This window comes from Mya arenaria, chromosome 14 (genome assembly GCF_026914265.1).
Source record: "Mya arenaria isolate MELC-2E11 chromosome 14, ASM2691426v1".
Classification (NCBI taxonomy): Eukaryota; Metazoa; Mollusca; class Bivalvia; order Myida; family Myidae; genus Mya; species Mya arenaria.
This window is the reverse complement of record NC_069135.1, coordinates 37,089,083-37,114,196: the sequence shown is the minus strand read 5'-3', so window position 1 is coordinate 37,114,196 and position 25,114 is coordinate 37,089,083. Positions and strand designations below refer to the sequence as shown.

General features: G+C 38.3%; 1 protein-coding gene across 1 annotated transcript; it reads left to right on the top strand.

The window, feature by feature from the left end:
* Positions 1-2,774: 2,774 nt before the first annotated feature.
* Positions 2,775-22,336, top strand: LOC128217803 (neurogenic locus notch homolog protein 2-like). Its single transcript, XM_052925198.1, has 13 exons — positions 2,775-2,933; positions 7,512-7,739; positions 11,727-11,815; positions 12,304-12,417; positions 15,191-15,289; positions 15,651-15,758; positions 16,486-16,697; positions 17,443-17,554; positions 19,112-19,248; positions 19,478-19,604; positions 20,243-20,473; positions 20,864-20,938; positions 21,368-22,336. Exons 1-13 carry the CDS (start codon positions 2,851-2,853, stop codon positions 21,766-21,768), a joined length of 2,016 nt encoding a protein of 671 aa, XP_052781158.1. The 5' UTR covers positions 2,775-2,850; the 3' UTR covers positions 21,769-22,336.
* The last annotated feature ends 2,778 nt before the right edge of the window (positions 22,337-25,114 follow it).

The following is a 25,114-nucleotide window of genomic DNA, read 5'->3' as shown; positions in this document are numbered from 1 at the left end:
AGCTAGAGCAAAAGAACGGATATCATCGTAAAACGTAAGTATGACTCGTTATTTTATCTAATATCACAATTATGATGGCTTATTTGAGAAATCGGGGAATGCAGTGCCATATAAGTATGTTTAATCTTCACACATATTTCGGTTATTCTGTAAACATATTGTTTATTGAGTTATAAAACCGATTCTCCGATCAAACACATGCATGTTTACAAACGAAAGAAGAACATATTCACAAATTTTTAGCTGAATATCGCTCAAGACGCTTACATTTAAGGTAAAACCAGTATTATCGAGTGCTTTATTTTGTCGGGAATAAAAATGACCGCCTGTTCACCGGAATAAGCATGTTTATACTCTTTTTCTGGGTTGAGCTGGAGCCAAAAGCCAGGGAGCTGGAGCCAAAGCGTGGAGGTTGAGCCAATACGCTGTATAATAATGCACTCAACTCGGCATATTTGGAATAGTGGAAGTTCTGTATTTATAACTAGTATTAAGATATTGTTGTATTTTTTAAAATATATGATTATTTATGAATATTTAATGCAATTCGTCTGATAATGTGCGTTGCAATCTCAGAAATGTCGATGGAGCTAAACAATCCTTGCACAACATCTATATAATTATATGGCTACTGTTTCTTGACCAGTTTTTACTCTGGTCAATCAGATTAATTGTAGTGGATGTGTGTCATTTAACAAAGATTAGATGATAGACGAAAAACTGGTAAACTATGTGCTAAATTACATCAACTTAGAAATTAAATGACCGCTAGTACACCTAACACACTACACATAACTTGTATTAAGGATATGGAGTTATGTAACCTCATTGGGTGATGGTCCTGAACAATTGTGTGAAGTATTAAGTCAATTGAATGAAGGGTATAGAAGTTATTAAACAATATCCCAACCTGCCCTAAAACTTTAACCTAAGTTCCATAGTCAATCAGGGGCCATAATTTGTATAAAAGATAATATGGAGTTATCTAACCTCATTATGTGATGGCTCGGAACATCTGTGTGAAGTATTAAGTCAATTGAATGAATGGTATTGGAGTTTTAAGCGAAAATCCCAACTTGCCCTAAAACTTTAACCTGCCCTAAAACTTTTACCTAAGTCAATCAGGGGCCATAACTTGTATTTATGATAATATGGAGTTATGTAACCTCATTGTGTGATGGTCCTGAACAACTGTGTGAAGAATTGAAGTTATTAATAAATATTCCAACTTGCCCTAAAACTTTAACCTAAGTTCCATAGTCAATCAGGGGCCATAATCTGTGTAAAGAATAATATGGAGTTATCTAACCTCATCATGTGATGGCCCTGAACAACTGCGTGAAGTATTAAGTCAATTGAATGTAGGGTATTGGACTTATAAGTGAAAATCTCAACTTGCCCTAAAACTTTAACCGGACGCCGACGCCGACGCTGACGCTTGGGCGAGTAGTATAGCCCACCTATTCTTCGAATAGTCGAGCTAAAAATAAATGAATAAACATATATCTAACAGAACAAAATAGATCCCAGATTTTGCTGCACATCTGGCTTTCTGACTTGGAACATATCGAGGAGTAATACATTTGACATTTTTTTTTATTTAGTAATCTTTATTCATAAATAATTTAGCGTTCGGAAATTGCCGATATTTGATATTTCTCATCAAAACGTGCATAATTATACAATGTATTGGCTCAACCTCCACGCTTTGGCTCCAGCTTCCTGGCTTTTGGCTCCAGCTCAACCCAGAAAAAGAGTATAAACATGCTTATTCCGGTAAACAGGCGGTCATTTTTATTCCCGACAAAATAAAACACTCGATAATACTGGTTTTATCTTAAATGTAAGCTTCTACAGTAAAATTCAGCTGAACATTTGTGAAAATGGCACTGCAGTCCCCGTTTTCTCAAATAAGCCCTCATAATTGTGATATTAGATAAAATAACGAGTCATACTTACGTTTTACGATGATATCCGTTCTTTTGCTCTAGCTCGGAAATGTCATTGGCTCTTTTTTATACACATTCGGAGCTCCTCGGCCATTTTATCGAAAACAACCTCGGATGTATTTGGACGGTTTACATACTCAAAAAGTGGTACGTTTAAGTCCGCTACAAGTAGATCGCGTAGTAATTGTATTTAGCAGTTAAACTTTGTGACTTAACTCTTGTGATTCTTTATTATGTTTGCAATAATACAATTCAATGGCAATCAATTTAAACTTAGATCAATATATACAACTCTATAACACTACATTTAATTAATGATATAATTCAAAATTTTACGAACTACGAGGTTGTTTTTGAAAAAAATGGCCGAGGAGTTCCGAATGTTTCATACACAGCTCCTAAAAGAGCTGGAGCCACTGTTTCGCATCCGTGAAAAAAGTTCCCTCCATACGCACATTGTGGCTATCGCCGAATGAGCAGGGCCCGAGTGCGAATATAAATAAGCTTACATAAACACTCACAACTAGCCCTCTCTTATTGTCAAATTTGGTTGGCAAAGGTTGACCCCTTGAATGAAATATTTTAGGTATTTAATTATTGATAAATATATCACATCTTTTATTGAAGTATTGCGACAGTAATACCATTTATCAATAGTCAAATAACAACCTTATGCAACTATATATGACCTATATACCTACCACTTGAAAATAAAAACATAAAACATAATACGCAAATCATTATTATCATAAAAGTACATTTAACCCAAGCTACCCGGATAAAGGTATTGGATTTTTCTTGTGTCACGTTTTTCAGTCAGCAGCGAATCAATGGTTACATGGTAGCTCTGTATAAACCATAAAGGCGACAAAGGCGGAACAATACAGTATACCAAGCCAAAATGGCTACAAACACAGCTGTGAAATTTTCGTTTTTGGTTGTATTAATTTTCGTCCCGTCGGCGGCGGGATGGTGGCAAGACATGTAAGTAGTTTTGAGGGCATTTTAACTTGTACAAAATAATAGTTTATTGTCTAATTAAAATCTAAATTTATATAACAAAAGTTGGTATTTCTTTATTGTATGATTTCTATTTACGTAACTGCACGTAATGACTGTCTTATGTATTGATGATTTTAAACCTTGTAATTAAAAGCTGCACATTCATAGATTGAACGTTTTGACAACTTTTTTTATTTTTTTTTCTTGGAAAGAGGAATATTTGGCGTAAGTATCTGCAAACCAATGATATAAGATTGTTGACAAAAATCAGATCGTAGATTTTCATATTTCTGTTCGAAAATTAATGTTTTATGGCTTAAACCGTTACTAACGGTTTATGAAAATTGCATAAAACATCAATTTTTTAACTTAAATATAAAAATCTGCGATCTATTATTTTTCAGCAGTCTTGTAACACTTGTTTCCATGGATTTTCGCAAACATTGGCTCGCTCCAAGACAAAAAATATAAAAGTTGTCAAAATGTTCAATCTGTAAGAGTGCAGCTTATGTTGTGAAGAATCGTTAAATATTATAAATTATATAAATGTATTTATACACTTATAACATTGTACTGAAATTATACAGGATATTTATATTTGCCCTTCGAACTATAAAAGAAAAGTCTCCGAGGTTGTTTTGTTTAAATTGGCAAAAGTAAAGAAATTTTAACAAACACATTAAGAAAATGATACATTCACACTAATATTGAATTCATATATTAAATTTTCAAAAGCCATATCTTGGATAAATTTATTCTGGGACTATTTAACCATTCTAGCGTTAGTTTTTATTCAACGATTGTCTCTTATCACCTTTTAAAGGATATTTTTGATAAAATTCAAAATCATGTAACTACATTCAATGGAATAACATCGGCACTTGAAATGTAAACAATTATTTCCGGAATTCTTCGGTTATTTCCAAACAGGAAGTTTTCAACACTCAACATATTGCGTATTACAGATTGTAAAATCTATATACGTAAAATATGACTGTTTTTACATTGAGCATAATAAATGCTATGTTATGTGGTTTTTCGTATTGAATTGCTTTATACGCAATTATTTGGAAGCCATCCAGATTTTAAACTGATTTATATGCAAACCCACGTATCAATTTCAAGCCCTCACTTTTTCCACAGTGTTATTTTTGGATCTGCATCATATTTAAAGTCAAGTAAACTGTTAACAAAAATCCTCCTTGCGTTCCTCACGGTTTGTATAGAATTATAGTACAATCGAACCCCGTTAGCTCGAGCTCGTTTTGACTCAAATTCCTCGTTGGCTCGAACTGGGTGTGAAAGAATGATTTCCTTAAATTGAATGTACCCATTCCCGCTTGGCTCGATTTTTCCGAGGCTCGAGGTATTTTCGCCGGTCCCTGGGAGTTCGAGCGAACAGGGTTCGACTGTATATCGACATTCTTATATGGATGTATATATATATAAATCATTGACTTCGAACTAAAAAAGAAGAGTCTCCGAGGTTATTTTTTTTTTAAACTGGCAAAAGTACACACATCTTAACTAACACATTAGTGAAAATGATACATGTACACTAATATTGAATTAATATATTAAACTTTTAAAAGCCATATCTTGGATAATTAAAAACCATCCAGTTAATAAACTGATTTATATTGCAAAATTATGTATCAATTTCATTCCCTCACTTTTTCCACAATGTTATTTTATAACTACATCATATTAAAAGTCAAGCAAACGGACAAGAAAAATAAACCCTTGCTTTCATTACAGTCGAACCCCGTTAGCTCGAGCTCGTTGGCTCGAATTAGGTGTAAAGGACCGATTTCTTTATACTGAATGTAGGCATTCCCGCTTGGCTCGAACTTTCCGAGGGTCGATGTATTTTTGCCAGTTTCTGAGAGTTCGAGCCAACGGGGTTTCTTTAATTTATTTATTAAATTACAAAAAGTCAGTACTGTTTAATGCTTTGTCTATGTTTTAATACAACAATGTATCCATGAATTTGACCGACAAATAAGCTTTTTATCCGACAATTCCTTTTTCATTATTCATCAAATTAAATACCCATTAGACGCGATGTACTTATAAAATCAAACTACAAAACAGATGAATAATAAAATTCAAATACTAGCATGAAAGTTAGAAATGAAATAAAGCATATTAGATCATTTAATTCAAGTTGTTGTTCAATAGGAATAGAAAATATAGTACTTTGTTTCACAAGTGACTATTTGTTATAAACTGCAGTAACACACATTCAAAAATGTATGTAATATGTGTATGTTTGTGTGTTTTCAAATTCATGACACTTAAAAAAATTCTTAAAAATGTAATAAAAGTCAAATATATTGACTCGCGAAGAAAGAACGTGTTTACAAAGAAATGTTATAAATTCGCATAGTAAGAACTGGTTCCTGGACGCTTCTGTTTGCGGTATGAAGCTGAGGACCAAATGATGCATGCCTGTCGAAAAGTAGCATGGTACCTATGAACGGCATTGTTTTGGCAGTGCCGACCAAAAAGGCGCCTACTGTTTCGTTTCGTTTTTATAGTGATTCTTTTTAAGTGTGTGTTTTAAAGCTGCACTCTCACAGATTTGCCGTTTGGACAATCTTTTTATATTTTTTTTGTCTTGGAAAGAGCAAATTTTTGCGTTTATATCAGCAAACCAATGATAAAAGATGGCTGACAAAAGATCAGATCGCAAAATTTCATATTTCCGTTCGAAAATTAATATTTTATGGCATAAAAATGCATAAGACATCAATTTTTAAAATGAATATAAACATTTGTGATCTTATTTTTGTCAGCATTCTTATATGACTGGTTTCCATGCATTTTCACAACATCTGGCTAGTTCCAAGACAAAAAAAAACAACTAAAAAAGTTGTTAAAACGTTCAATCTGTAAGAGTGCAACTTAAATGTGTAGTTTAAAATCTTTAAAGTATTTTACATAGTGTTACTTTAAGCTGCACTCTCACAGATATACCATTTTTACAACTTTAAAAAAAAAATTGTCTTGGAAAGAGAAAATTATTCCGTAAATATCTGCAAAGCAATGATAAAAGATTTGCTGACAAAAATCAGATTGCAGATTTCCATATTTCCGTTCGAAAAATAATGTTTTATGTCTTACACCGTTACTTAAGGTTTAAGACAAATGCAAAACATCAATTTTTGAACTTAAATAATAATTTTTGTCAGCAGTCTTGTATAACTGGTTTCCATAGATTTTCGCAAAAATTGGCTCTTTTCAAGACAACAATAAAAAAGTTGTTAAAATGGTATATCTGTGAGAGTGCAGCTTTAACATTATTCTCCAATGTTGACAATAATGTTCCCTTTTAAAACCTTTTAAAATGGCCTACCTACCCTATCTGATTTTGATAATGAAGTAACCCTAACCATACCATTTTTTTGCCTAACCGAAAAGAAAAAAACACAATCCTTGTTGTAATGATGGCTTCAGCGAACAAACGAATACGGGAAGAATAGAATTTTTCTTGTCTACATGTATATAGTTCACTGATTTTATTTTAGCAAACTTTAAATTGTTTGATCTATACAGCAGATTCAGTCACACAACCAATCATTTCAGCGTGAATCGTCATGCATTTAAATTGTTCATTTATGTTTTATCTTATTCATCCGTTTATTTGTTGTAGTTTATAAATACTTATACCTGCTTAGTTCTACGTAATAGTTCATTTTATTAGAATGAAATAAAACTTTTTCCACACACTATTACTATACGTTCAGTGGCGTAGCTGACCCTTTATTCATGTGGATTCATAATTGGTCTGGGGGCCGGTCTTTGGGCATGCCTCCCCTTCCCCCTGAAATTAATGAAAATGATGCAATGTGTTGCATTCTAGGCGTTCTGGGTATTTTAAGTACTGGAAAATGGGCAGTGTTAGGATAATAAATAAACCCTTCACTTTCTATATAAAAGCAAACAACAAATGCACCAGTCAATTGTAACCACGCCCCCCCCCCCCACAAAGGTTCGGGGGTATACCGGGGATAGCCGGGGAAATGGGTCGTGTTTTTACCTTCCCGGTTGCCCCACAGTGCCGGGTGAATGCAGTGGTTTTGTATTCGCGTCAAATATAGCGGGGAATGTGCCTTACTTAGGGTCCTTGGGGTGCGAGGGCATTTGGCGGGAATTTTACCATCATTTCGTCCCCGCAAGGCGGTGGTTTTACCTGGGCTTGGTTGGACCGAAAGTCAAAGTCCCCGCTATTCCCCGGACCTGGAGGGGCCGTGGTTACAATTGACTGGTCCATAACTTAGCCCCTGGTATGTTAAAAACACTCAAACTGTCTAACAGAATTCTTATTTTCGTTCCTTTTGCCATTGAACCATATAATTACATGTTCGGTATGTCTGTAACAAAATGTAAAGTAATGTACGAATACTGTAACTTGGGCTGAATTTTATTTTGTCAGACTCATGTGGATTCAGACGGGTATTCGCGTATAGGCAGCTACGCACCTGCTGTATATAAACTAGTTTTTTCACCATACCTGAACGGTAATGCCACCTATGTAGTTTAACTGAACCTCCGCAGATTTTGGACCGAGCAGCGTCCAGAGAACTGCCCATACCAGGACAACGTGACGCACGTGTGTTCTGAGCTGCGGGAGGAAAACTTCACGTGCGTGACAGTCGCGTGCTGCGATCACTTCAAGAACGGTGACGTCGAAAGCGGAAATGACGTCTCTGAGTATGATGACGAATCTTTCTCAGATGAGGATGACTATCACGTGTACTACTATGGCAGGACTGACTCATGCCGGTAAGTGAAGTGTGGTGCTGTATATCAGGACCGACTCATGCCGGTCAGTGAAGTGTGGTGCTGTATATCAGGACCGACTCATGCCGGTAAGTGAAGTGTGGTGCCGTATATCAGGACCGAGTCATGCCGGTAAGTGAAGAGTGGTGCCGTATATCAGGACCGACTCATGCCGGTAAGTGAATTGTGGTGCCGTGTATCAGGACCGCCTAATGCCGGTAAGTGGAGTGTGGTGTCGTATATCAGGACCGACTCATGCCGGTAAGTGGAGTGTGGTGCCGTTTATCAGGACCGACTCATGCCGGTAAGTGAAGTGTGGTGCCGTATATCAGAATCGACTCATGCCGGAAAGTGAAGTGTGGTGTCGTGTATCAGGACCGACTCATGCCGGTAAGTGAAGTGTGGTGTCGTGTATCAGGACCGACTGGTGCCGGAAATTGAAGTCTTGTGTCGTATATCAGGACCGCCTCATGCCGGTAAGTGGAGTGTGGTGTCGTCTATCAGGACCGAATCATGCCGGTAAGTGGAGTGTGCCGCCGTGTATCATTACCGCCTCATGCCGGTAAGTGAAGTGTGGTGCCGTATATCAGGACCGACTCATGCCGGTAAGTGGAGTGTGGTGCCGTTTATCAGGATCGACTCATGCCGGTAAGTGAAGTGTGGTGCCGTATATCAGGACCGAGTCATGCCGGTAAGTGAAGAGTGGTGCCGTATATCAGGACCGACTCATGCCAGTAAGTGAAGTGTGGTGCCGTATATCAGGACCGACTCATGCCAGACAGTGAAGTGTAGTGCCGTATATCAGGACCGACTCATGTCGGTAGGTGAAGTGTGGTACCGTATATCAGGACCGACTCATGCCGGTAAGTGAAGTGTGGTGCCGTATATCAGGACCGACTCATGCCGGTAAGTAGAGTGTGGTGCCGTGTATCAGGACCGACTCATGCCGGTAAGTGTAGTGTTGTGCCGTGTATCAGGACCGACTCATGCCGGTAAGTGAAGTGTGGTGCCGTGTATCAGGACCGACTCATACCGGAAAGTGAAGTGTGGTGCCGTATATCAGGACCGATTGATGCCGGAAAGTGAAGTGTTGTGTCGTCTATCAGGACCGACTCATGCCGGTAAGTGAAGTGTGGTGCCGTGTATCAGGACCGCCTCATCCGGTAAGTGGAGTGTGGTGCCGTATATCAGGACCGACTCATGCCGGTAAGTGGATTGTGGTGCCGTATATCAAGACCGACTCATGCCGGTAAGTGAAGTGTGGTGCCGTATATCAGGACCGCCTCATCCGGTAAGTGGAGTGTGGTTCCGTATATCAGGACCGACTCATGCCGGCAAGTGGATTGTGGTGCCGTATATCAGGACCGACTCATGCCGGTAAGTGAAGTGTGGTGCCGTATATCAGGACCGACTCATGCCGGAAAGTGAAGTGTGGTGTCGTGTATCAGGACCGACTGGTGCCGGAAAGTGAAGTCTTGTGTCGTCTATCAGGACCGACTCATGCCGGTAAGTGGTGTGTGGTGCCGTGTATCAGGACCGCCTCATGCCGGTAAGTGGAGTGTGGTGCCGTATATCAGGACCGACTCATGCCGGTAAGTGAAGTGTGGTGCCGTGAATCAGGACCGCCTCATCCGGTAAGTGGAGTGTGGTGCCGTATATCAGGACCGACTCATGCCGGTAAGTGGATTGTGGTGCCGTATATCAGGACCGACTCATGCCGGTAAGTGAAGTGTGGTGCCGTATATCAGGACCGACTCATGCCGGAAAGTGAAGTGTGGTGTCGTGTATCAGGACCGACTGGTGCCGGAAAGTGAAGTCTTGTGTCGTCTATCAGGACCGACTCATGCCGGTAAGTGGTGTGTGGTGCCGTGTATCATGACCGACTCATGCCGGTTAGTGAAGTGTGGTGCCGTATATCAGGACCGACTCATGCCGGAAAGTGAAGTGTGGTGTCGTGTATCAGGACCGACTGGTGCCGGAAAGTGAAGTCTTGTGTCGTATATCAGGACCGCCTCATGCCGGTAAGCGGAGTGTGGTGTCGTCTATCAGGACCGCCTCATGCCGGTAAGTGAAGTGTGGTGCCGTGTATCATTACCGCCTCATGCCGGTAAGTGGAGTGTGGTGCCGTATATCAGGACCGACTCATGCCGGTAAGTAGAGTGTGGTGCCGTTTATCAGGACCGACTCATGCCGGTAAGTGAAGTGTGGTGCCGTATATCAGGACCGACTCATGCCGGTAAGTGGAGTGTGGTGCCGTGTATCATTACCGCCTCATGCCGGTAAGTGGAGTGTGGCGCCGTATATCAGGACCGACTCATGCCGGTAAGTGAAGAGTGGTGCCGTATATCAGGACCGCCTCGTGCCAGTAAGTGTGGCGAGGAGCCGTATATCAGTTCCTCATATAAAATTAAGGCTCTGTATGATATCTTGTGATGCACCCTAAACGTGCAAGCAGGTTATGGGCATGCATTGAAATTTTATGTTTAAAGCTGCACGCTAACAGATTGCTCGATTTGACAAAAAAAATTGGAACGAGACAAATTGCGTTAATGTCTGAAAACCAGTAATATAAGACTGCTGATAAAGGATCTGACCGTGTGTTTTTTTAATATTCACACTCAAAACTTGATGTTTTAACCAACGCTTTACGAGAAATTTAATCTTCGGCAGTTTTCCAAACAATTGAGGTATTTTATATTGTGAGTTATCTTATATGACGAAATTGAAAGCATTGATGCCAAAATCAGCTGATTCTAAATAAAAAACAAATTCAAAATGTTTGTCAATCTGTGAGAGTGCATGGGCTGAGCTTTAACAATATAGCGGGGTCATCTTATGAAAGCACGGAATGTACGATTTTTTTCCGAGTAGTTATCATGAACACCTTGATTCGATACTAAGCTTAAACCTTATCGCTCAGTTTGGGAAAAGTCTATTTGAGTTTGCAAGATTTTTTTTCTTTAACCACTTCACCAGTGTGTGTATACCACGTGATAAATTACGTCATTTATGCTACGTCGAAAGGCAATATTTTGCTTTAAATAAAAACTTAAAACTAGGATAACTCTTCTTTTACTACACCATTTTAAATGAAACAAAGTCAATGCCGCTTTTAAAAAGAGCACCGCCTTCGTTTTATTATCGGAGTTTGATAAGGTGCAAACACCTCGACAGACCAATTTCAAAATAATGTTTTGACAATGCTCCGTCATACGGCCGAACTGTGAAAACGTTTGTCGAAGTGTTTAAAGAAACTAAACTCTCAATCAATCTCTGGTAAAAGCCCAAAGGCGGGGCTCCGTAAGCGGCGTAGACTGCGCAACGTTTCATTTCAAATGGTAAAGAAAAAGTGAATATATCTTTGTTTAAAGTCTTCATTCGAAGCAAAATGTTGCCTTCCGACGTAGCATTTATGACTCAGTTTGTCACGTGGTATACATACACTGTTCACTCGAGTTCTTGATATTGCGATCGTGTAAACAATGCCTATAATAATACATGTATGAAGCTAACCGTAATTGGCGAGAACGCGATCGAAGCACTGCTTCAAAAATCAACTGCTATCGATATATCTCCTGTATGTTTATCAATATTTCATAACCATTGGTGTGCTCTAATACCTGGAATCGAATAACACAAATGATGATAATAATAATAGGGTCCAAAAATACATTTGGTTCGGGTTACCCGACCTTAGCTACGAAAAAGGTGCCGACCCTGCTGTTTATATATAGTCAGTTGAAATTTAATAAAAAAATAAACTAGATTTTTTTTATTTAAGTGTGTTTTAAAATGTAGTTCAAAAACGTTAACGCTATATACAGAATATCAATTTAATACCAATCTCCAAAATTGAAAATAGCGTTCTTATATAAAGCCTAATAAGAAAAAAATAAGAAAAAAGCTTACCTACCCTACCTGGTTTTGAAAAAATATATAACCCTAACCACACCATTTTTGTTGCCTAATACCGTTTTGTTCCGCACACAGAGTTTGCTACTCCGTTCGTTCGTGCACGCTGTTCCAGTGCTCTCATTGCTGTTGTGACGGCTACACCAGGGATTTCTTCGGAGGATGCAGTAAGTGTAGTTTGTATATACAGAAGAGCCCCGTATTCTGAGGACGTCAACTGACTTAAAATTTGGGATATTTTTTAAACTTTAAAGCGATATTGAAGTGATTATCAATTATTGAAAAAGAGTATTGTACTATTGTACAAGGTATAGAGGTCGATATGTGTTGCCACAGGTGTAGATTTAAACTAGTTTTTAACATGGGTGGTTCCAGGATTTGACGTTGGGGGGGGGGGGCGTAACTTAGGGGCGTCTTTTGAGTTGCGCCCCGGTCTCAAACACGAAATTTATTTGGTTGGAAGTGTTAGAATGGGGGGTTGGTGGGTCTCCCCCAAAATATTTTTAAACAATTTCAGGTCATAAATGGTGCATTTTGGGTAAACGAAACAAAAACGAATTTAGAGGGGGCGGCGGGTACGCCCCCACCTGTACCCGCTAGTACTTAATGTATGATAAATCAAATAATTTCATTTCATAACGTCTGCGCATTTCAGGGAAGAAAAATGCGGGTATCGAGTGTGAGAATGGCGGCACGCGCCACCAGGACTGGTGGGGACACTGGGAGTGCAGTTGCCCGCACGGATTCATGGGCAAAACATGCGAGACACGTACGTACATGTTTATGTTTTGTTTAAACTCAACTATTTTACAACGATTGTGAAACAAGTTATAACAACATTATATTAATCACTTTTATTGGCACGATGTTACGCTGGAGTGTGGTCTTGTGTTTTGGGGGGAAACCTAAGTATCCGGAGGAAACCCACTTGTCCAGCTTGGTGACCACAAATCAAACTTACACGAGCCCTGGCTGAGAATCGAGCCCGGGTTGCCTCGGCACTGGGATGAGAATCGAGCCCGGGTTGCCTTGGCGATGGTCTGAGAATCGAGCCCTGGGTGCCTTGGCGGGAAGCGAGTTCACCAACCACTGCGCTAACCTGACAACCAAACTGATAATGGTTGTTACATTTGTCTAAGAGTCCGTACATCACACATATCCATATCTTACTTATTTCATGCGTCGTGGCGGGGCCCGGCGTCTGGATTTCCGCATTCGAAAAAAGTATAGCGTTTCGGGCGTTGAATCAATCGTAACAACTCGGCCATCTCCGGCAAGCTTCGAGATAGACTGTATGACACCGGCCGAGGTGTTCCGACTGGCGTTGAATGTCCGCCGCACAAAATATTTGGGATACAGTGGAAAATGCAGCGCCATTAAGTTTCCATATTTTATACCTTAGTTCAACAACAATCTTATAACAGTGAAAAGTTTATGCAGAGTATTATCATTTTTTTTAATTTAGACATTAGCTAAATACAGTTTCTTAAGCCGCCACAAAGTTATTGTTTATTTCACAAAGTAAATGTTTGTTCACACAAAGTATACATCACAAAGTTTAAGCTAAAGATTAAGATAAATGTCCTTCACGCAGCTATAACATATACATGACATTACTCTTATTCTTAATCTAAGGCCTTATAACAATATAATTATTATTTGGTGAAAAGCAACAACAACTAAAAGACAAGATATATTGCCCATTTCTATAATAAAACCTTCAGAACTTCACAGCAGGAGACTCAGATCAAAGATCTGATAGTCAGCACAAGTCAATAAAGATTAAGATCAATACACAGAAGTTGTGTACTATAAACGGACTGGGGGGGGGGGGGGGGGGGGGGTCACTTAAAAAAGTCTTAAAGTAGGCCTTTAAAATGTGAGAAGTGACTATCAACACTATAAAAGAAAGTTCTTTGTCTTCAAGCAATACAACGACAAAATAAGCTTGATTACTGAAATATCATAATACAATGAAACAAACATTAGAGTCACAAATGTGAGCAATGCCAATCATAACATTAAGAGGCTTTTTTAAATACACCAATAATTTAGGAAGTGCCAGAGACAATATTATGTAAAACTAAATGAATGAATTAAAAATAATTTCTTAAACTAAAATGAAAATAATAGACTGATTTTTAGAGAAAATGTAAGGCATAATACCTAAGTTCCCAGTACCTATATTTCTTTGTGCTCACTTTTGAAGAACAAGACCCACTTTAGCCTACTTTTTGTGCATAAAACTCACATTTGCTGTGAAAAAACCACTATTAACTTACACAAAAAAACACGCTTTTAAACACACATTTTAGGGGAAAAAACGCTTTTTGAAGTGGGTTTAAGCGAGTTTTGGTAAGAAGGCTTAAACATGGCCATGGAATACATTGCAATGAGATCTAACTCAATTTATACCTTATATCATAGTTTGAGATGCAGGACATCGTATTCATTGAGACAGTACAATGATTAATGGTTGGTGATTAAAGTATACAGTTATATAGCTCTGTGAAAAAAGCTTTAAAAGGCTTTTAATTCCCATTGTATGGCAATTCGTTATATACATAATTATATTCAATTTTATTGGACTTACCCATCTTTACCGTATCAAATATTTGGATACAAAAGCTTGTTTACCATATTTTGCGTTCTAATGATGTGTTTCAGCGGCCAATGGTCGGATTTATTTTAATTGTATTCAGGGCATCAATCGTAAACAATTGCCTCAAACTGTTAAAGAATAATGATTTAGCGGGATGCAGATATTTTAAGTAGGACTCGTCGTATGACAAAGCAAGTTCAACCGTACTGTACCCAATAATTTTGTTTAAAGTTTGAGGAGTTTCAAATTTACATGAAGGGAAAATATTGTGCTTGTTTTTTCCCTTATAAAAGGACTAGACACCAGATGATACACTTGCAAGAAAAAAATAGAAAATTGTATAAAAACTTACATAAATTGACATCGTTCTGTGCAACGAAGTGAATCGTACATACTAATGTATAAAATCGCTTACAACACATGCATCTTTCGTAGTTTTCGTGCATTTTTCCAATTCGAAATTAACAAGGGTTTTCTTCCACGTAAATTCCAGTAAGTTTAAAAATAGCATCGGAATGTATTTAGCTGTACTCATAAACAGATATGATTTAAACTGGGAAACCACAATGCGCTATATTAAACGGGGAACGCAGATGAAATAGCAACAATAGTATTTAAACCATATAAAGTGATATGTTATAAAGTGATGTATTATCGGCCTCCTACTAGCTCACATTGGCAATTCTAGGCTTTTTTGGGGGAAATACTGTATTTGCCAATTTTTGGTCAAACTGGTGTCTAGCCCCTTTAAAATTTAATCAACTACATAAGTTATGGACACCTGTGTGAATGTACATGCATTTAACACAGCACGATTCAAATGTACGCACTTCAGAAGCGCTCGTTGAAAGCTTCGTGCCAGATTGCACGAGTTATTCAACTTGCCCCTAAAAGTGGTGTGTCATTTATTGTCATGGTATCGTAACTTTTTCCGAAACAGCGATTTGCCACTGCGAGAATGGCGGGGTCTGTGGGACGCTTGACGGCCGGCCACACTGCAACTGCACGGCGGGCTTTGAAGGGCAACGTTGCGAGAGAGGTCAGATAATTTATTTGTAGTGCCTGCCTTTTTAAGACAATTATAAATTTGAGAAAATTCACAAGACATTGAGTTGGAATTATATATACGTATAGTCAAATGTAATATTTGTATAAATGTATGCCTACTTCAAATATGTCCAATTATACAATTGGGATAAGATTAAAACATATATCAGGTGTGGTATTCAATACTCAACTTAAATTAACCTTATGGTCATACTTCATTGACTTCATTCACTCCATTGGTCATCAAATCCGATTAGCTGCATCGTTCTCAAATCCAATTATGACCAATATTGAATACCACCCTCAAACACTGTATACTATCGTTGAATACATTTGTCCGATTGTTTTTGCAGCCATGTGCACGACACCGTGTGAGAATGGGGGTAAATGTGTGAGGTCGGGTGAATACCAGTTCTGCGACTGTCCGGTCAACTACGCCGGACAACACTGCGAAGTGCCATGTAAGAGCTGCGTCTGATCATAAGTATCACAAATCATTGTGTAACCATTCCTTTGTAATGATGCACCAGTCAATTGTACCCCCCCCCCGCCAGGTCCGGGGATTAGCGAGGATCTGACTTTTGGTCCAGCCCAGTAACCACGTCCCCCCCCCTCCCCGGGAATGTCGGGGTCTTTCGGTCCTGCCAATTCCAAACAAACTGATGGAAAATCCCCGCCAAGTGCCCTTGCACCCCACGGACATCCTATTATTTGAACTGACTTCTTTCAAATTGGGTGAGAATCAGGATGAGGCGCCATCTTTTTTTAAATATCTCGCGAGATCTCGTTAAACTCCAGGTAAAGCTTGGCTAAACGCGAATAAATCCCGTTAAAAGAACGGATATTTCCCGGCACAAAGCCATGGCACATTCCCCGTTATTTTCGTAGTTACAATTGACTGGTGCATTATTGAACCTTAAAGGCATGTTATACATGCTGGCTTTTTTATATCCCTTTCATGTGTTCTTTCGAGACTTATGGAGTCACCCTTCATGCGTATGTAGTGTTATACATGTACTACTTACTACCTACACTACACGTTGTTACGATGAACATGTGATAAAAAACGGAATCTAAATTGAATGTGGTTAACTTAAATCAGTATTAAAACAAAAATAAAATTACTAGTAGTTTAAAATATCGATTTATAACTCATAAAACTACTGACATCCTGTGCCTGTGTTGCAGTCAAGCAGCCTGCGACATGCCCCCATATACAGCAACGCTTCGATGGGCGCATGTACTGCGACTCCGCATGCGCAGAAAATGCCGACTGCGCTTCCGGCGAATTATGTTGCCGCGAGGGATGCTCCACCGTGTGCCGGAAGCCCGATGGAAAATGCGTCATGGACCAGAAAACTTTCGACATCGGAGAAATCTATAAGCAGGACTCGTGCACGGTACGTGATGGCGTGTACGCGCGCCGACACACATGCCCTTTAAAGCTGCACTCTCATAGATTAACATTTTGACATATTTTTTTTTTATTTATTGTCTTGGAACGAGCCAATATATGCGAAAATTCATGTAATTAAACCAGTTATATATAAGACTGCTGACATAACGCAGATTTTATATTTAAGTTAAGAAATTGTTGTTGTATGCATTTTTCTTAAACCGTTAGTAACGGTTTTAGCCATAAAACTTTAATTTTGGAACAGAAATATGAAAATCTGCGATTTGATCTTTTGTCAGCATTTTTTTATCACTGTTTGCAGATATTTATGCAAAAATGTGCTCATTCCAAGACAAAAAAATACAAACGTTGCATAAACGGCAAATCTGTGAGAGTGCAGCTTTATGATACACGCGGAAACGATAGAGGGGTGTCGAAGACCTTTGTGGTTATTCAAACTAATTTTTAAGCCTGAGACATGCATTAAGTATGTTAGGTCATTTCATTTGGTGAGTGTACGCGGTTTCAACGATATATTCGACAGGGACTTGAATATGACTTCGATATAGCGAATAATTCGAGAAAGAAAAATCGACATAAGCAAAAAAAGATATATATATATATATATATATATATATATGGAAACAAAGGGAAATAATCGGGATCGGGAAAAAGGTTCGACATAACCGGAAAATCGAGATATAAGTGAGAGTTTTGATTGTAATTTCGACAATTATTTCCTATTTCAGACTTGTGAATGTATTGAGGGTGGTATGATGCCGTGTATGGCCTTGTCCTGCGCTCCTCCCAAATGCACCGGCTGGTTCGTCAAACCTGGGGACTGCTGCCCTTCATGTCCAGGTAAGGCTCAAACAACATAAGGAACTCCCCGGCCAGTTCGCATTGAAAAGCCTCGGATGTATATGGGGTGTAACAATGTCAGAAATCTTAACATTTAACTACGCTGCAAATAGAACGCGTAGTAATTTCAATTTAGCAGTTAAAATTAATGACTCTGCTAGTTGGAATCATAGTCATTTATGCAAAAATATACACAAAGGCAATCAATGAAGACTTAGTAATATACAATGCACGTTAAAAAAATACAATTAATTAATCTAGTATTTATTTTTTTACGAACTACTTCTACTAATGTACCGGCATTTATCTGAGGTTGTTTTGGATGGAAAATGGCCAAGGAGTTCCGAATGTGTCAACCAAAAGCCTACCAAATGTGAACTACCAGCATGTACCGGTCATCAACCTATATGTTTAAAGATACACTCTTACTCACAAATACGATGTACAACAATTAATTCAAATGTCTTAATTTGCCGAAAAAGATGAATAAATAGTTTGGTTTTTTGAAAGAAAGGTGCAGAAAACACGGTATTTGGACATAATTAGACGAGAGCTGTTTACTGTATTTTTTTGGACCCACAAGTCATTTAATATTTGTGCGTTTTGAGCTATTACTTACATGGTTACAATCATGTTATCAGTTATTTATTTTTTATATAAATGCTATTTAGTAAGTAGTCAAAGGTGTATCACTTATAATTTATGTCTGTTATACATGTGTAGGTATTAAATTCAAATACGAGTGTCACTATAGTAAAGATATATGATACAGATGCAAAACTTCCTGATTTGCGTTCTTGTATTTATATCATTGAAAGATAAACCACTTCTTAAGTAGACCGCCCTACACTTTAACCTTCCTTGCACTTCATTCGGATTGTCTCGGTCATTTTCATCGAAAACAACCTCGGTTTGCAATGTCAGTAATCTTTACATTTGACTACGCTGCAAGTAGATCGCGTAATAATTTCAATTTAGCAGTTAAATTTAATGACTTTTCTCTTTGAATTCTGAATTATTTATGCACTATTTCACTTCATTGACAACCAGTTTAAAGCTACCCTCTCACAGAATTACCGTTTTGACAACTTTTTTATTTGTTGTTATGGAATGAGCAAATTTTTGCGTAAATATCTGCAAACCAGTAATATAAGACTGCAGACAAAAGATCAGATCGCAGATTTTCATATTTCCGTTTGAAAATTAATGTTTTATGGCTTAAACCGTTGCTAACGGTTTAGAAATATGCATAAAACATCAGTTTTTTTATTTTAAATTAAAAAAAAATCTGCGATCTATTTTTTGTCAGCAGTTTTATGGTTTTCATGTATTATATAAAAATAAAAAAGTTGTCAAAACGTTCAATCTGTGAGAGTGCAGCTTTAAACTTAGATATACGAAATACCCGTTAAAAACTACAATAAATTAATGTTATTATTTAAAAAAATACGAACTACTTCTATACTGATGTACCGGCATACATGCACATCCGATGATGTTTTCGATGGAAAATGGGCTAGGAGGTCCCAATGCCTTGCACTTTCTTGTCCTTTCCAGATGAACGCCCACCTCCGACAATCCGTTGCCCGGTGCGTCCTGTCGAGGTCAACGTCTCCTGCAAGACCGACTACGCCGACCTCACCGATGTTAACACGGATGTATGTGCAAAGGACGCTCAGGGAAACAAGCTTCCGGTTGGTAGATATGTACTTCCGGCTATTTTTGCTTGGTGGTAATAGGCCGTCACGGATGATGGAAGTTCAGAACTGCGTTCATAACATTCTAAAACATAAACATCGTAAATAATTATTTGTCATTGATGTAGCGCTAACAAGTTCATGGCGGGACTCGTTTATAAGCCCAGTTTTTATTTTATTTTTTGCATTAATTTTATTAAAATGACATCTATTGCTGTACATAAAGGTTTACTACTCGGAGACCAAGTTGCAGCACTGCCACTGCTGGGGCGGCCAGACGACGGTGACGGCCAGCACCCGCGACCGCGTCTCGGGCTTGGTGGCCTCGTGTAAATTCCAGGTCATCGTAACTGGTACGCAGTCATAGAAGCACAATTACCGCATTGGCGCGTAAATGGTCTATGTTTTATGCTGTGGCCTCTTTAAACCTTTATTCAGAAGAATAGTTCAACACCATTTTCCGATAATGACAAATATGATCTCATATGAAGCCTAATAAATTATAGAAGGACTACCTACCCTACCTGTTTTTGAAAAAGATGATACACTAACCAAACCATATTTTGTCCTGGGCATTGTTCATAACGGAACGTAAATCGTGTTGTATTGTATTACTTTATTTTATTTTTGTTATGAAATACATTACCTCATGAGTGATATATCGGTGTCTGAAGCTCGGTTTAGTGTTAAAGGTATTATTACTCTATCCTAGCTGGTTATAGTTAACGTAACTGAAAACAAATCGGACAAATACATGAGTATACACTCGAACCTCGTTGGCTCGAGCTCGTTTGGCTCGAATTCCTCGTTGGCTCGAACTGTGTATAAAGGACCGATTTCTTTATACTGAAAGTAGACATTCCCGGTTGGCTCGAATTATTGCGAGGTTCGAGGTATTTTCGCCGGTTCCTGTGAGTTCGAGCCAACGGGTCTCGACTAAACAAGCATATAATTATTAGGTTCAATTACAACGAACGATTTTCTTTCGCAGATCGTCATCCACCGAAGTTCCTCTCCTGTCCGAATGACGTGTTCATTTTCGAAGGGGAGACACCCCGCTGGCAGAAGCCGAGCTTTTGGGACAATGTGGGTGTGGCCCACGAGCGGTCTAACGCCCATCGAGACTACTACCCCATAGGCAACCACCCCATGCATTATGGCATTGTGGACTACGACGGAAACAGAGCGGAGTGCTTCTTCACTATCTCGGTGTCGTCCAAAGGTTAAAGATGCACTCTTACTCCCAAACTAGATTAACCACAATGGTTTTAATAAACCAAAAAGGATGAATACATGTTCAAAACAATCGTTCTTATGAAATGCCGTGTTTAATTTGAAAGAAAGGTGCTGAAAACACGGTATTTCAACCTTATGAGACGATAGTAGATCATAGAAAAATCTTTTAGCATTTACCAATCATTTAATATTAAACACAAGGTTACAATCCTTTTGTCAGTTATAAATATTTTTCATAAATACATTAATTAGTAAGCAGTTAAAAGTTAATCACTTAAATTTATGATTGTTATACATGTGTATATGTTGATTTTAAATACGAGTGAAGCAAACGTTTAATAGGTTTTTAACACCTCTTTTACATATTTCTCCACAGAAACCCCAATTGCGGATCTCCCACAAGGACTCAAGGAGCAAAGAGGGGAAGTAGTTGTGAAGACTGGTGTCATAGGTAAACTACAATATGTACATGCGATTTGTTTTGTCTTTAATTCCTTTTCACAAGCGGATCTAGAAGGGGCCGCGCCCGGCGCGCGCCTACTCTAAAACGTTCCAAGTTTGTTTTTGACATCAATATGGGAGAAGAAAAAACGTAATAAAATACACTAATAATGCGCCATTTCCGACTACAAAGTGTTAAAATTTTCTTGAGGGAGTAACCCCAGACCCCCCATGAAATATTTTATACCATATACTAACGGTTCTAAGGGAAGGGCGCAAGGTCAAAAGGTTGCGCCCCTGAGTTACGCCCCCTCTAACGTCAAATTCTGTATCAGCCCGTGAATATAGTCAATAATTTATATCGATGTTTTGATAATGTGGGAAAATGTGTTGGTTTGATGCTTTTACTTTCATGACCGTTTGTTGTATTTTTCACTAGTTGGAGCCGCTGTCGGAGCACTCGCACTACTGGCCTTGTTGGCCGCCGTCGTCTATTGCTGCTGCAGGAAAAGTGCGCCGGCTGCCGCTTCCGCTTCACCCCCACAGCCACTTTCGGGCAAGACTGGATACTTCAACAATATATATGCACTTCCCGTGGACGTGAAGCTTCCACCTTACAGCCTCAACGGAAACCCGGATGAGATGCCTCCGCAGTACGTAAGCACACAGGACCTGCGTGTACCGGAAGTGAAGGAGCTTCCGCCGCCCAGCTACTCCAACCCCGAGTACGGGATGCTAGGAGATCTGGATGGCCGCAAGGACCGTGACGTTGCTGAGATCAACGTGGAGGTTGATGACGACGTGTATGAGAAAGCCAAGGATGTTATCACTAATGCTTAGACGGTTTCAAAGTATAAATAACCGGTCGTTCACAGATGCCAGTTTCAATAATGCAAACAACTTATGTTGACATTGTTTATACCTGATTGAAAATATCCAATTTAAAGGACCATTGGAAAACAGATAACGAATTTATTACCATATACTTGCAGATAGCTTTCTGTGAAGTTGTAAATAAATATACTTTGATCACTGGAGTGATGACGTCTTTGTTCGAATACAAAACACTTAATGTATTTATACAACAGTTAATGATTATTTTCCGAGATTAAGTGGCTGGTTCACAAATTTTATATTTATCAGTTATGTATCTGTGTTCATGGTAAACTAACTCATATCTATGCTGGTTCGGTAATTTTACCAAATAACAAACTGACCTACCAAGAAATATGTTGGCGAATGCGAGTACCAATAACTGACTTTATATTTAATCAGAATTGTGTTTTATATTTGTTACATTGTGTTGTTATTGTTCTTGACCTGGGTGATTGTTAACGTTTATGACGAACGTATTTCTTGCCTTCGAATGAACATGTATACTTACCTTCAATAAAATATAGTTTTAGTTTTCAAGTCTTCTTTACAAATTGCATTTAGATGCCGTTTTTGTTCTAAGTATTTCTTATAGAGGCCTTTTTCATCAACCCCCATTACTCTAGTACGTTTCGGCCGTCTAAAATTATCCTGACTTCCTGCGTACCATTCGGAACTCCTCGGCCATTTTTATCGAAAACAACCTCGGATGTATTTGGACGGTTTACATACTCAAAAAGTGGTACGTTTAAGTCCGCTGCAAGTAGATCGCGTAGTGATTTTATTTAGCAGTTAAACTTTATGACTTTACTCTTGGGAATCTTAATTATGTTTGCAATAATACACTTCACTTGCAATCAATTTAAACTTAGATCAATAAAAACAACTCCAAAACACTACGTTTAATTAATGATATAATTAAAAAAAATACGAACAACTTCAACTGATGTACCGGCATACATCCGAGGTTGTTTTCGATAAAAATGGCCGAGGAGCTCCGAATGCCTGCGAACTTCATAGAAATGAACTGAATAAATTATGATGTTCATTGGTCAACTAAAAACCTCATCGGTCATTGTGAAAATAGTCAAATAAAAAAAGAGTTTCGGAAACGAGCGCTTGAGAGGCGTGGTGCGTGACCTGTTTCTAGCGACGTTTACTTTAAGGTATCGGTCTTCTTGGCCGGAAGTGCCTCTGAGTCGCCATGACCGCGGCATATCACGAACGGTCCCTGTCGCTTGAAACCATTGCAATAAGCGATAAATCGCTGCACGGTTAACGTTGAAGCGCCTTGCAATGCTTTCAACGTTCCATCCCACTTCCGATAGCATGTAACAGGACGTCGTCGGATAAATCACGGGTTACAATTATTTGAACGTACACAATTAAACCGACTTGTGCCGAATTCAAAATGTTCATTATAAAAAAGAACCAATTATGCGAACAAAACAAGTTATGCAATTTCACCGTAAATTTGAAAAACACGTACATTTTGTGACTTTTGCCTGTAGACCCTTTCCCATTCCTAACGGCAATATCTTAAAGTGAATGACCAATGAATAATCTTTAATAAACATGCAGTTGTTCAAAATAAAAAGTACTTTCACAAAATAAATACCAGCATGGATGAATATTTAAAGTGCCTGAAAAATCATAAGGGAACACGTTGTCGCATGAATTTTTCGCTGAGAATATTAATGGTTAATGATAAAAGATCTTCCATTTAACATTCAATCCTTCTGGGTATATGAAGACCATTTAGCTAATTTCACCGCAAGAGCAGTTTAATCAGAAGTAAAAAAATCTTCACTGAATCAATTCTGTATCGTATATCTGAATTCCCTCTCCTTTAGTATCTTATTTATAGAACTATTATGCAATTTATAGTTCCACTGAGGTCAAACCCAGAACTGCGAGGAGTTTTCCAGTTTATAGGAGTTTCCCCTTTCATATCTATGTTTTATACTCGTGTTTTACTGTCAATATACGCAAGATATTACATACTCTTCCATGAACTTATTTTGTAAAACAAACATTATTCCAGGTATATTTCAAATACTGATTTTCATTGAAATCTGGTACTTGCGAGTATGAACTTCAAATCTATAGGACTCATTTATTTTTCTGGTCTAAAAAAATCTTGAGCTTTACTAAAAACGTCGTTTCGGGACTTACTAAGGTGCTGACAAATTAGCTGAAGATGGAGGTATAGAAGGATACGGCTGACCAATTGCTGAACATATAGATAAAGAAGGAAATTCTTACAAGCAAATAAAAGTGGTATGAATAGTTATTGTAAATACTTATCTTATAATGATGTGTTTTTGACATTGATTTTTACATTTGTGACACAACATGAGATTTTGGGCCCAAATGAGGTACCTAGGCGAAAGTGAGTTATTTTCATATTCACAAAACTTATTCTTTTCCCGACCCAAATTATTATTATTTTTTTTTAAGAATATCATGCATATCTTACCTGACACTTCAGCAAAAGACAGAAAATGCTTTAAGATTATTTTTTATTGGAAAAAAAAGTTAATTGCGTGACGTCAATTTTGAAAACGAGGTTACCTCATTTGGACCCAAAATCACAGAGTGCGTCACATTTTATAAGAGCGTTTAGTTGTAAGCTACATGCACCCCACACTAAATCTAAATACAGCACATGATGTTTCGTTACCTTTTTAGGCATGAACACATTTTTGTTTTGAAATAAAATATACAAAAAACACGTTTTTAACAAAACATTGCACTACTCTGTAATAAATTGCGTGACTTTGATATTCCTTTCAAAAAAGCCGCACTGACTCAGAAATTACCCAACAACAGTTAAACCAAAAAAACACAATACATATTTGAAGATACTTATTGTTAATCAAATGTTTAATAACAACCTATTGGTGTAGGTCCTGCACGTTATTTGAGAATATGAGCTTTATAGCCTGATATATGCCGGAGATCGCTTCTACGGATGTTTAAGAGGTAACATTTTCTCCAGTACTTGCCTCCGCGCCCTCTTGCAGAACGAGCGTGTACATATAATTTGGTCAGGTTGCGCCCATGCAAGTGAAAAACTTAGTAACTACACACACTCCTTCTTCCATAAAACAATGATCGGGGTATGGTTATTAAAAGAATGTCCTTCAAACGTTCCAATCGGACATTGATATATCATTTAATGGAAGCAAAATAATTTACATAACACGTATTATGTACACTACAGGTGCATATATACCGTAACGCGAGGACATCTCGATATCGATACCCCCCCCCCCCCGACACACACACACACACACACACACACACACAC